The following is a 14,993-nucleotide window of genomic DNA, read 5'->3' as shown; positions in this document are numbered from 1 at the left end:
AATGTGCAAGAGCTAGTTCTGTCATCTATATTTTGTGTGAGTGTGTGTGTGTGTGTGTGTGTGTGTGTGTGTGTGTGTGTGTGTGTGTGTGTGTGTGTGTGTGTGTGTGTGTGTGTGTGTGTGTGTGTGTGTGTGTGTGTGTGTGTGAGAGAGAGAGAGTGTGTGTCAGAGAGTGAGAGTGTGTGTGTGAGAGTGAGAGAGACAGAGATGCCCCTCTCCCTGGCCTGGGACATAGCCTGACTCCTTCTGGAGACCACTGAGTGGAAAGCTGTCCCTCAGTGAACCAACAATCTGCCGCCAAAACATGCTACCAAACATGACAGCTTCAGACGATGGTGATTTATAGTATGTTTTATGAAAATGTTCAGTTGCCAGACATGCCCCAAAATGTTGTCTATTTTGTACAGTATGTCTGCATTGTTGTTCAGGCTACAACAAAGGAGAAGAAGGAGAAAAAAAACAAGGGAAATCAAGCGTGAAAGGTGACATAAGAGTCAGACATTGTTGACCGACTCCTCTAGGGCATGGGCGTTCCACCAGAAAGGCTGACATGTTGTGTCTAGAAATGACCCAGATGTGAGCCAGTTTCAGGCTAAAAGCTAACAGTCATACCTAGAGAGCCTAACTTAGAGGGAGTGAGTGCTGTATGACTGTCCCCCTGACATAGAAGACAACTTGTTCTGACAGTGTCCTCTATACTACTTCATCTCTCCACCCTCACTTTTCTAGTGTAGGCCCAAGTTACAGCAAATATCACACCAAATGTTAGTCACCGAATTAAGGTTGTGTCTCGCTTCAGGAAACTAGGTGTATGTTGCACATCACTACTTCACAGGAGAGGTATTTGATTGTAAACATGTATTTTTTTAATCAAAATGCGTTTTTGGGCAGAAATGCCTTCTGGAAGTTTCATGTGCCTTAATAAAACACTTGTTTTCCGTAAATACAAATAAAAACATTAAATTATGAGTATAGGTGGTTTAGCCATGGAAAAAGACAGGAACCTTCCCGCTAGCCATGATTGGCTGAGATAATGGATGGGTTGATGGGAGATGAGTTTGTATTGGTCTGCCATGTAGCATGCTTCTGTCTATAATGTGAGCTGTTCAGTATGTGTTCAGTATGTGTTGATAGTCCTTTCTACTGTGCTGTTTTTGAAAGATATAACGTTAGCCATCGAGAACTACAAAAGTTTTGTTACTTTTCTCAACAACATTGATGCCCTGAATATAGCAGGCACTATTGGACAGTTGGAAAAAGTGATGGGCTACTTTCTGCACATGCCACGGTCAGTGTGAACCTGAGTGACTTGACACAACGCTGGCCAAACAAGATGTAGCTACAAACAAAACGGAGTCAAATGGTTCCAGTCTGCCGTGAGCGTTCATCCATGTATACGGGTAAGAGTCTAGCTACATTTATAGATATAAGTTTCAAATTTAGTCAGAAAGTCGTTTTCATTGCAAGTTAAAGCATACTGTTAGCTAACTAGAGAACGTTTGCCTTCCGGGTCGCTCACTAAAGTCACGTGTATCATCTGTGTAGTAATATTATTCAAATCAGAAAATCCATTTGCATTGCTAGTTATAGCCTAATGTTAGCTAGCTAACATTGAACTTGGTTGGTTAGCTTTAGCTACCTACAGAGTCATACTACAGCTTTGACAATGTTTGTATTGGTAGTAGTATGAGGTGGGATTATGTCGGTTTATTGTTTAGCTAGCTAGCTACATGTCTGAACAAAATACTCTACTTTGCCATGATGATATGATACATTACCCATCGAGTTAGCCAGGTATTTAAAAAAAAGAACGTTTTTTTTCAAGTTAGCCAGGTAGCGTATTTTTACCTGGAGTTTTTCCTTATTGTAGGCTACCACTAGTCTACATCTTTGGTTGTTTACTAAACTACTCACTCTGTTTAGCACATGGCCTCATATGTGAATCCTTAAAGAGATGGATGGGGCTAAGGCTTAAGAGGGTGTGAATGATACTGATTGGGTTTAGACAAAGAAGAGTTCTCCAGTAGGTGTACCAAACATTCAAGGGCCATTTTCTCAAAAGTGGGGTTACAATTGTATCAACTTTCAAAAGAAGAATTACTTTCCCATTGTTCCTCAACTGCAGTGTATGATATACCATTTTCTATCTCAGAGGTTCTACTGGTCACATAGAGACTCTGATATACCATTTTCTAGCTCAGAGTCTCTACCGATCCCCGCATTAGCCTCATGCTCCCTCTACTTTGTCTCCCTGCTTCTTCTCATATCCTGTCATCAAAATAATAAAAATACCTAAGGAGATCAGAATTCTGTTCTCCTTAAAAAAAACTTTAAAAAAAGATTGTGATGCACCGAAAAGAAACAGGTAGAAACAATTACTGGTGTAGTTCGAAATTAGGAGTAGGAATGTTAAAATAGATACTCCAACAACACATTTTTTTAAACACTTGATCCTATCTCTTTGGGGCCATGTAAATAGAACCATAGGTTAATCAGGGAAATCTCCAGTGGAGCTGGAGCCCTATCAGCCCCTTAGATTAGTTGCTTCAAGCTTAAATAACCAAATTACTGACGCGCCACCGCCTTTGAGAATGTGCTCCAAAAAACAGGCCAAAGAATGGATTGCTATTTTCCTATCCACTGGTTGTTACAGTGTGTGTGCGCAATAAACCCTAATGCACTGATACAGTTGGATGAATGTTGACATACAGTAAAGTGATTGTGTGTGGCTCAGTTGCAAGGAAATTACAATATCAGGATTGTAGGTTCGATTCTCACTGGGGCCACCTACACAAAAATGTATGCACGTACTACTGTAAGACACTAAGTATAAAAGCCTCTGCTAAATGGCAAGTATAAGTAACTAACAACCAAATGATCTGTAGTTATAGAGTACATCATTTGATCAGTGGCTATGGATACATGAGCCTATGTGAGAGTGGGGGAATGGAAGCTGCTGATGATTAATAGAAGTTATACGAGCCAATAATCTGTATGAAGAGGATGATGAGAGTACCTTGATGATTCTGATAGTCAGAAGTTCATCATTACAGAGAGAGCTGAGAGCCTTGCTTGTGAATACATATAACGCTATCCGTGTCTTCAGACACATGTTTGATGCCTTTAGATGATCTGCAGTGTTTATGACTGCAGAATGAAAGCAATACAGCTCTCTGTAGACTAGAGATTCAGGGTAAACCAAATCAGACAGATCCAGTGAGTGAGCTCCCCTCCCTCCCTCCCTCCCTCCCTCCCTCCCTCCCTCCCTCCCTCCCTCCCTCCCTCCCTCCCTCCCTCCCTCCCTCCCTCCCTCCCTCCCTCCCTCTCTTTGACGTTCCTGTCTCTTCCTTTTGGCTGTGTTCTGAGCCAAAGGACTGGCATGTGGACAGACACCCAGTGTGTCTGTGTTTCTTTGACAGATGGGCCCTGGCTATGTGTCCCTGTACAGGCGAGTTAGGGATCTGACAGCCAGATACAGGCAGAAAGGGAGGTATAGTAAAGGAGCATAACATGGGAGTGGTGTTTCGCTGCTGTGGCATATTACACCTCTGTGACGACATAGAAGTTTGGATCCTCTAGTTCCCTCATTTTTAACAATGTGTTTTCCAGCCCAGCACCTGAAAATGTGGTGAATTTGACGACATACACAAAAATTGAAGGCCATCTCACCTGGCTCTGCAATTCACTCTGATGTCTCAGTCTCAGGTTCTCTGGGGTGTCAGTCACAATGGTGAAGGACTGCTTGGGGTAGTGCCTGGAGAGAGAGAGGGTAGGGAGGTACATATGTGAATATTGAACTACTGCTATGAGAAGACGATTCCTCTCCTTTGCACAAATTATTTTGTCTTATAATCTAATGGCAAAGAATGGAGACATTTTCATGTTTACCATCCTTAACGTTAAAGTAGGAAGTCAGCTAATTGGTTCCCCAAAAGTTAGTGTCAAGTATATTTGAGTACAAGGTTGTCTCCTACATTTTGGTTATTCATAAAGGATCTAGCTTTTCAGACCCACAATTACAACAACTGAGTTCTATTGGCATATGGACAACTTTTAAGAACAATCATCAAGTAAAATGCTCCTAATAAACATTCCCCAAAAGCCCAGATATACACTGTGTTGAGAATAGAAAATGTAGAATGTGAATAGGACTTAACAGGCACAGGCAATACTTGCTAAAACAATTGCCTATTGAAAAGTCTAAAAGCTGAAAGTTCAGCTATGACCTGATGACAACATTGAAAAAGGGAAACTTTGAATGACCTGAACAAAGGTGACAAACATATCACTGTTACATGGGAAACACTAGGCTCTGCCCACAGCCTTTTGGTTTGAATGATGGAATGACAACTCAAAGCAAAAGAGCAAACTGCGCACACACACACGCACACACACACACACACACACGCACGCACGCACGCACGCACACACACACACACACACACACACACACACACACACACACACACACACACACACACACACACACACACACACACACACACACACACACACACACACACACACACACACACACACACACACACACGCACACGCACACAAACAAACAAACAAATAAACAAATCAAACACAAACATATTGGTCTTCTTGAGCTTCAAGATTGCATGTTTGGTCCAAGTAAAGTGCAAATTGGTTCAATAAAGCTTATTGTTAAATGAAGGTATGATGAAAACATAAAGTAAAAGTCTTTGGTTGGATAGGGTTCATGGAAATCACACCTAAACTATCCCTCTGATATGCCCCATGTCCAGTGAGGAAATAGGAGGCTGGATCTGTGTCTGTGTTTGAGAGGGTGCTGGGAAGGGATGAAGGGCCCTTGAATGTGTTTGCCTGGGAGGGATAGAGGGACAGAGGTAGGAAAGAATGGAGGGATGAAGGGATGAAGTGGTTGACCACACTTCATCCCTCACAGGCTGTGACTAAGGATGCCAGGGGGAGCTGACAAAGGTCCCCGACTGTACACATGGGAGTCTAGAGAGAACATCAAAAACAGAGAGATGGACAGAGTACTAAGAGAGAGAGAGGGCCAGATAGTGAGTGAAATGGACAGAGTACTGACAGAGAGGGCCAGATAGTGAGAGAGATGGACAGAGTACTGAGAGAGAGGGCCAGATAGTGAGAGAGATGGACAGAGTACTGAGAGAGGGCCAGATAGTGAGAGAAATGGACAGAGTACTGAGAGAGGGCCAGATAGTGAGAGAGATGGAGAGATAGTGAGAGCGATCAGTTGATTGTTGTAGATGACTGAGAAAGAGAGAGATGGAGGAGATCTCTTTCAGCACAGTTCCAACAGCTATGATGGATGCGTAACCAGGCCAGCTCCACTCAGTAGTGTGAAAAGCTCTTAGTAGTAGCTAAAGTTGTTGAGTATACATGTTGATTAGTTTTTTATGGTATGAATAATATTGGGTTAATTTATTTTTCATATTTTGAGACTGATTGAGATTTCCACAAATAAACCTAAAATAATATTTGTTCTAAGACATCAAAAACAAAAACTTACAATGGTAGATTGTAAACAACCATTCTCTTAACAACAACCACAAGGCTGGGGTTACACGGACCATGTTTTCCCATCTGTCTAACTTTCCTTATTTAAAACAGTCTGGCAGAACACCAAGCAAACACTTGTGTAAACAAGTATTGGAATGAAGTTTGTGAACGGGAAGGTAAGCAAAGCAGCTTATTTAAGTTGAACATGCAAAATACTGGAACATTGCTCACTAAATGTAGGGGTAAAGACAGGTACTGTTGGTGCCCACAGGTTCTTTACAGACGGGTTTCCCAGGTCTTAAAAACAGTAGAGCGACGTAGTCTCAATGGTCTAGCGATCAGTGCCGCTGCGCTCAGAACGCACACGTAACAGTGCCGGCGTGGGTTCAGATCTGACCCCCTGCTTACACTCCCTACTCCAGTCTTCAACTGGCTGTCCTATTATTATTTATTTTTTTATTTTAATTTTATTTTTTATACCCTGTTTTCTGCCCAATTTCGTGGTATCCAATTGTTTTTAGTAGCTACTATCTTGTCTCATCGCTACAACTCCCGTACGGGCTCGGGAGAGACGAAGGTTGAAAGTCATGCGTCCTCCGATACACAACCCAACCAAGCCGCACTGCTTCTTAACACAGTGCGCATCCAACCCGGAAGCCAGCCGCACCAATGTGTCGGAGGAAACACCGTGCACCTGGCAACCTTGGTTAGCATGCACTGCGCCCGGCCCGCCACAGGAGTCGCTGGTGCGCGATGAGACAAGGATACTCCTACCGGCCAACCTCTCCCTAACCCGGACGACGCTAGGCCAATTGTGCGTCGCCCCACGGACCTCCCGGTCGCGGCCGGTTACGACAGAGCCTGGGCGCGAACCCAGAGTCTCTGGTGGCACAGCTGGCGCTGCAGTACCCTTAACCACTGCGCCACCCGGAGGCCCCAACTGGCTGTCCTATTGATAAAATACCAACTCCTTAAAAGGCTGGAGAGCTGTCATTCAGAACAGTGCTGAGAGGATATTCAGCGGCACAGTTTGATCACTCCACTAAACTGGAGCTCTTGGTGTATAGAGGGGCTCTGCTTCCCATTCTCTTTCAGCCTCATTCCCTGCCATCTCTCTCGAAGGGTTTTGCTGCCAGTATACCCATCAACCTTTCTTTTGTGGTGTTCCTACTTACACGGTACAGAATTTGATCAATATGTTTTCCAGCTACCTGTCCAAAATACCAGACCCCTCAGTATGACCTCAGTATGACCCTACCGACCGCACAGAACACTCACTCAGCAAGAGCTGGGTTGTAAAGAAACACGACAGGCTTTGTCACTTTGTCGCCACTGTTCATAAGATTTCCACACTGGAGAGCAGAGAGCAGCTATAGGATGGGAGAGGGAATTTGAATAGATGTCTGTTAACAATGACGTTGTGGAAGCAACCATTTTGGACATTATTCTACCACTAAAGTACAAATTCAAGCCCCTGACTATTAGCATATCCACATTGCTCAATGTGTTAGACATTAAACAAAGATTGTGGGTGTGATAAGGGTACATTGTAAGTTATTCTGAGTAAGAAAGAACATTTGCTAAAATTGTCATCTCGTTGCATTTGAAATATGTTACTGTTCTTGTCTATCAGTGTATCAGTGTTTTGCTTCTTGACATGTTTTATGTTTTTGTGTGGACCCCAGGAAGAATAGATGCTGTTTCGGCAAAAGAGAATTGGGATTTGAATAAACCATTGAACCATTTCCCCTCTCATACGATCCTCAGAAAAACAAAGGGAGCAATGTGAGATGATGAGTCAAGACCTTCACTGGAGTACAGTATACTGACCTCACACTAACATTACAGAGCTTCACTGGAGTACAGTATACTCACCTCACACTAACATTACAGAGCTTCACTGGAGTACAGTATACTGACCTCACACTAATATTACAGAGCTTCACTGGAGTACAGTATACTGACCTCACACTAACATTACAGAGCTTCACTAGAGTACAGTATACTGACCTCACACAAACATTACAGAGCTTCACAAGAGTACACTATACTGACCTCACACTAATACAACTTCAGTAGGGTGCAGTATACTGACCTCACACTAACATTACAGAGCTTCACTAGAGTACAGTATACTGACCTCACACAAACATTACAGAGATTCACTAGAGTACAGTATACTGACCTCACACTAATAGAGCTTCACAGGAGTACAGTATACTGACCTCACACTAACATTACAGAGCTTCACCAGAGTACAGTATACTGACCTCACACTAATAGAGCTTCACAGGAGTACAGTATACTGACCTCACACTAACATTACAGAGCTTCACTAGAGTACAGTATACTGACCTCACACTAACATTACAGAGCTTCACCAGAGTACAGTATACTGACCTCACACTAACATTACAGAGCTTCACCAGAGTACAGTATACTGACCTCACACTAACAGAGCTTCACAGGAGTACAGGATATTGACCTCACACTAACATTACAGAGCTTCACCAGAGTACAGTATACTGACCTCACACTAACAGAGCTTCACTAGAGTACAGTCTACTGACCTCACACTAACAGAGCTTCACCAGAGTACAGTATACTGACCTCACACTAACATTACAGAGCTTCACCAGAGTACATTGTACTGACCTCACAATAACATTACAGAGCTTCACCAGAGTACAGTATACTGACCTCACAGTAACATTACAGAGCTTCACCAGAGTACAGTATACTGATCTCACACTAACGTTACAGAGCTTCACTGGAGAACAGTATACTGACCTCACACCAATAGAGCTTCACTAGAGTACAGTACACTGACCTTACACTAATAGAGCCTCACTCGAGTACAGTATACTGACCTCACACTAATAGAGCTTCACTAAAGTACAGTATATTGACCTCACACTAACATTACAGAGCTTCACTGAGTACAGTTTTCTGACCTCACACTAACATTACAGAGAGTCACCAGAGTACAGTCTACTGACCTCACACTAACATTACAGAGCTTCACCAGAGTACAGTATACTGACCTCACACTAACATTACAGAGCTTCACCAGAGTACAGTATACTGACCTCACACTAACAGAGCTTCACAGGAGTACAGGATATTGACCTCACACTAACATTACAGAGCTTCACCAGAGTACAGTATACTGACCTCACACTAACAGAGCTTCACTAGAGTACAGTCTACTGACCTCACACTAACAGAGCTTCACCAGAGTACAGTATACTGACCTCACACTAACATTACAGAGCTTCACCAGAGTACATTGTACTGACCTCACAATAACATTACAGAGCTTCACCAGAGTACAGTATACTGACCTCACAGTAACATTACAGAGCTTCACCAGAGTACAGTATACTGATCTCACACTAACGTTACAGAGCTTCACTGGAGAACAGTATACTGACCTCACACCAATAGAGCTTCACTAGAGTACAGTACACTGACCTTACACTAATAGAGCCTCACTCGAGTACAGTATACTGACCTCACACTAATAGAGCTTCACTAAAGTACAGTATACTGACCTCACACTAACATTACAGAGCTTCACCAGAGTACAGTATACTGACCTCACACTAACATTACAGAGCTTCACCAGAGTACAGTATACTGACCTCACACTAACAGAGCTTCACAGGAGTACAGGATATTGACCTCACACTAACATTACAGAGCTTCACCAGAGTACAGTATACTGACCTCACACTAACAGAGCTTCACTAGAGTACAGTCTACTGACCTCACACTAACAGAGCTTCACCAGAGTACAGTATACTGACCTCACACTAACATTACAGAGCTTCACCAGAGTACATTGTACTGACCTCACAATAACATTACAGAGCTTCACCAGAGTACAGTATACTGACCTCACAGTAACATTACAGAGCTTCACCAGAGTACAGTATACTGATCTCACACTAACGTTACAGAGCTTCACTGGAGAACAGTATACTGACCTCACACCAATAGAGCTTCACTAGAGTACAGTACACTGACCTTACACTAATAGAGCCTCACTCGAGTACAGTATACTGACCTCACACTAATAGAGCTTCACTAAAGTACAGTATATTGACCTCACACTAACATTACAGAGCTTCACTGAGTACAGTTTTCTGACCTCACACTAACATTACAGAGAGTCACCAGAGTACAGTCTACTGACCTCACACTAACATTACAGAGCTTCACTGGAGTACAGTTTTCTGACCTCACACTAACATTACAGAGCTTCACTAGAGTACAGTATACTGACCTCACACTAATAGAGCTTCACCAGAGTACAGTATACTGACCTCACACTAATAGAGCTTCACCAGAGTACAGTATACTGACCTCACACTAATAGAGCTTCACAGGAGTACAGGATATTGACCTCACACTAACATTACAGAGCTTCACCAGAGTACAGTATACTGACCTCACACTAACATTACAGAGCTTCACCAGAGTACAGTATACTGACCTCACACTAATAGAGCTTCACAGGAGTACAGGATATTGACCTCACACTAACATTACAGAGCTTCACCAGAGTACAGTATACTGACCTCACACTAACAGCTTCACCAGAGTACAGTATACTGACCTCACACTAACATTACAGAGCTTCACCAGAGTACAGTATACTGACCTCACACTAATAGAGCTTCACAGGAGTACAGGATATTGACCTCACACTAACATTACAGAGCTTCACCAGAGTACAGTATACTGACCTCACACTAACAGCTTCACCAGAGTACAGTATACTGACCTCACACTAACATTACAGAGCTTCACCAGAGTACATTGTACTGACCTCACAATAACATTACAGAGCTTCACCAGAGTACAGTATACTGACCTCACAGTAACATTACAGAGCTTCACCAGAGTACAGTATACTGACCTCACACTAACGTTACAGAGCTTCACTGGAGAACAGTATACTGACCTCACACCAATAGAGCTTCACTAGAGTACAGTACACTGACCTTACACTAATAGAGCCTCACTCGAGTACAGTATACTGACCTCACACTAATAGAGCTTCACTGGAGTACAGTATATTGACCTCACACTAACATTACAGAGAGTCACCAGTGTACAGTCTACTGACCTCACACTAACATTACAGAGCTTCACTGGAGTACAGTTTTCTGACCTCACACTAACATTACAGAGCTTCACTAGAGTACAGTATACTGACCTCACACTAACAGAGCTTCACTGGAGTACAGTATACTGACCTCACTAATCGAGCTTCACTAGAGTACAGTAACCTGACCTCACACTAATAGAGCTTCACTAGAGTACAGTATACTGACCTCACTAATCGAGCTTCACTAGAGTACAGTATACTAACCTCACACTAACATTACAGAGCTTCACTGGAGTACAGTTTTCTAACCTCACACTAACATTACAGAGCTTTACCAGAGTAAAATATACTGACCTCACACTAACATTACAGGGCTTCACTAGAGTACAGTATACTGACCTCACACTAACAGAGCTTCACTGGAGTACAGTATACTGACCTCACACGAATAGACCGTCACTAGAGTACAGTATATTGACCTAACACTAACATTACAGAGCTTCACTAGAGTACAGTATACTGACCTCACAGTAACATTACAGAGATTCACTAGAGTACAGTATACTGACCTCACATGGGCATTACAAAGTTTCACTAGAGTACAGTATATTGACCTCACATGGGCATTACAAAGTTTCACTAGAGTACAGTATATTGACCTCACACGAACATTACAAAGCTTCACTAGAGTACAGTATACTGACCTCACAGTAACATTACAGAGCTTCACTAGAGTACAGTATACTGACCTCCCACTAATAGACCGTCACTAGAGTACAGTATATTGACCTAACACGAACATTACAAAGCTTCACTAGAGTTCAGTATACTGACCTCACACTAGCATTACAGAGCTTCACTAGAGTACAGTATATTGACCTCACACGAACATTACAAAGCTTCACTAGAGTTCAGTATACTGACCTCACACTAGCATTACAGAGCTTCACTAGAGTACAGTATACTGACCTCACACAAACATTACAGAGCTTCACTAGAGTACAGTATACAGACCTCACACTAATACAACTTCACTAGGGTGCAGTATCCTGACCTCACACTAACATTACAGAGCTTCACTAGAGTACAGTATACTGACCTCACACAAACATTACAGAGATTCACTAGAGTACAGTATACAGACCGCACACTAATAGAGCTTCACTAGAGTACAGCATATTGTCCTACACTAACATTACAGAGCTTCACCAGAGTACAGTATACTGACCTCACACTAACATTACAATGCTTCACCAGAGTACAGTATACTGACCTCACACTAATAGAGCTTCACCAGAGCACAGTATACTGACCTCACACTAACATTACAGAGTTTCACTAGAGTATAGTATACTGACCTCACTAATAGAGCTTCACTAGAGTACAGTATACTGACCTCACACTAACATTACAATGCTTCACCGGAGTACAGTATACTGACCTCACACTAACATTACAGAGCTTCACCAGAGTACAGTATACTGACCTCACACTAACATTACAGAGCTTCACCAGAGTACAGTATACTGACCTCACACTAATAGAGCTTCACCAGAGCACAGTATACTGACCTCACACTAACATTACAATGCTTCACCAGAGTACAGTATACTGACCTCACACTAACATTACAGAGCTTCACCAGAGTACAGTATACTGACCTCACACTAACATTACAGAGATTCACTAGAGTACAGTATACTGACCTCACACTAACATTACAGAGATTCACTAGAGTACAGTATACTGACCTCACACTAACAGAGCTTCACCAGAGTACAGTATACTGACCTCACACTAACATTACAGAGATTCACTAGAGTACAGTATACTGACCTCACACTAACATTACAGAGATTCACTAGAGTACAGTATACTGACCTCACACTAACAGAGCTTCACCAGAGTACAGTATACTGACCTCACACTAACATTACAGAGATTCACTAGAGTACAGTATACTGACCTCACACTAACATTACAGAATCATCACTGTCTGAAAAGACATTGACAGGCATCCCCATGGGAGTACACAGTTAACCACAGCCTAGGTCAACTCAAACAAGATAGCCACCCAAAAGAGCCACTGCTTTTCAGTGTGATGTTGCAGATAAGACATATCTATGGAAGGCTTTACCACTGTTATTGTGTATTGGTGACCCTAATAAAGTCTGTCAGTATGTAACATCACTTTCCATACAACAATTACTTCCTGGAAACAATCTGTTGAGATCCCTTAACACGTCTCTAGGGGACTCCGAGCTACACAATACAGGGAGGATGAGGAACAAGAGGACCAATGAAGTGCATCGACTCTTCTGTTTCTGGTCCTCTATTTCCAGCTAATTTTCAACACTGGTAACACAAATGAGATGTCAGTAGTGTTGTTTAACTCCTGGCCTCGAGGTTCCAAGTACTGCTGCTTGTTCTTTTTATCACCACACACCTGGTGTCCCAGGTCTGAACCAGTCACTACACCACTCTGTTTATGTCACGGCTCTCAATCAGCTCCTCATTAGAGGTATGGCCCCTCAGGCCAGGAGTTGAAAAGTCCTGCCACAGGGCATCTAAAAGACGTCAAGAAAGACTTGGTCCCAGTGGTACTATTCCGGAAAACCAAACTTGTAGGTAGAGTGCCTTGAAAACAAGCATTCTCTCTCTCTGTCACAGGAGCGGAGGCTCATAGAAAGGTTTCATGTGCGGCTTTGGTTACCGTCTCTTGGGCATGGACAGCTAAAAGACCTGGGGAGAGGAGAGAGTGTATGTGTGGGTGGCCTGTGTGTATAAGTGAGTATGTGTGGGAGCTCTGTCCTCTACAGGTCCTCTGTTTAGCTGCCTCTACCTCCCCCTCTCCAGGCCTAGAGTTACACTTCAGTGGCCCCAGTCTCCATTGACAACGCTGGACACTTTGTTTGGGCGGCGCAACCCAATCCCCTGAAACAAAGGCCCACTCTGTGGGATGTCATACACTCGCTCGGCAGCCAAGGTAACTCTTCCTTGGCCAGAATAAAAAAGAAAGGTACAATAAGCTATTTATCCCTGGACTACAGAATTAAAAAACCTCCTGGAATGTGAGATCCCCCTTTTTTTCCCCTGTTTATATTTCATTTACTTTGAGGTTCTTACCGTGTTCATTTTTTCCCATCTGGTAGCAGAATGGAGACAACAATCAGTTTGACCTTGAAAGAAATATGTGATTGCCACAACAAAATGAGCACAAATAACCTCTGTTATATACGTGTTGCCACAACAGCTGAGCACAGGTAACCTCTTAATAAGGACCAACCTGGGTATAAAGACAGGAATATACAGGCCAAAGCACATCCACTCGCTATGCTAACAATGCTTTTACTTCCGCCACATCTGAAACAACTAAACAAAAAGATTGCTTTGTGTGTCCTTGCGTCGCAAAAACAGTCAAATATGAAAAAGTCATCAAATGTGGCATATCAAGAAACGCCAAGTTCCAACCACATTCAAACTTCTAGTTAAACCTCCCAGCATAGCCCCTGTCTGGGGAGCAAGGTGTGGCCTATAACATCAACTGCATGCCCTCTATACAAAAGATTGTAACATTTGGTTCTTGTTTTGTTTTGGTGTGCTTCAAATCAGGTCTCTAAGGTCTACTAATTCAAAGGGACAGATGTAGCAGGAGTTTTTCCAATAGGTGATGGGAAATGAAAACAAAGCTCCCCCAGCCATTCCACTTATTTCATGTATTCCAGTCCGAGCACATCTGATTCAGCCAATTCATGACTTGATGACCAGGGGACTCTAGTGTGTTAGTTCTGCAATAGATCAAATAAGTCTAACAACTGGGGGTAGTTGAGGAGAGGTTTGGGACACAGTATAGTATCTAATATAGGTATTTCAGTGAAAATCACAACTGTCACTTTCTCCTGCCTCATTACACAAGTTTCCAATTGGCTCATTCCACCCCTCTCCTCTCCACTGCGACTCTTTCCCAGGTTGTTATTCAGAAAGAGAACGTTCTCAAGCTGACCTTGTAAAATAACGTTGAATGCATAATGTGTTGGCTCAGGACAGATCCAGAGAAATGGGATCGTTAAGAGGAGGGAAAGATACGATGACTTGGCTTGCTGCCCTTTACTGTGGGAGGGATTCTTAACCCAGGAAACAGAGCAAAAGTCAGTTCAAACGAAGCATGAGGGCACACTGCTCACACACACACACACACACATATACTTTTCATGCTGGCTTGAACACAGACATATAGACATATATATATAAATAGCTCACTTTTTTAAAACATTTATTTGACCTTTATTTAACTAGGCAAGTCAGTTAAGAACAAATTCTTATTTTCAATGACGGCCTAGGAACAGTGGTATATAACCATCCA

General features: G+C 42.7%; 1 protein-coding gene across 12 annotated transcripts in view; it reads right to left on the bottom strand.

Moving 5' to 3' along the window:
• Positions 1-14,993, bottom strand: part of LOC109899286 (LIM zinc-binding domain-containing Nebulette) — a 111,590-nt gene that overhangs the window by 67,759 nt on the left and 28,838 nt on the right. For all 12 annotated transcript variants that reach the window (XM_020494374.2, XM_031836281.1, XM_031836284.1 and 9 more), the window contains exon 3: positions 3,670-3,754. In XM_020494374.2, coding sequence (XP_020349963.1) covers positions 3,670-3,754 — 85 coding nt within the window. The remainder of the gene's footprint in view (positions 1-3,669; positions 3,755-14,993) is intronic.

This window comes from Oncorhynchus kisutch, linkage group LG11 (genome assembly GCF_002021735.2).
Source record: "Oncorhynchus kisutch isolate 150728-3 linkage group LG11, Okis_V2, whole genome shotgun sequence".
In the NCBI taxonomy this organism is placed as follows: Eukaryota; Metazoa; Chordata; class Actinopteri; order Salmoniformes; family Salmonidae; genus Oncorhynchus; species Oncorhynchus kisutch.
The sequence above is the reverse complement of the archived record's forward strand: the minus strand, read 5'-3'. Positions and strand labels throughout refer to the sequence as shown.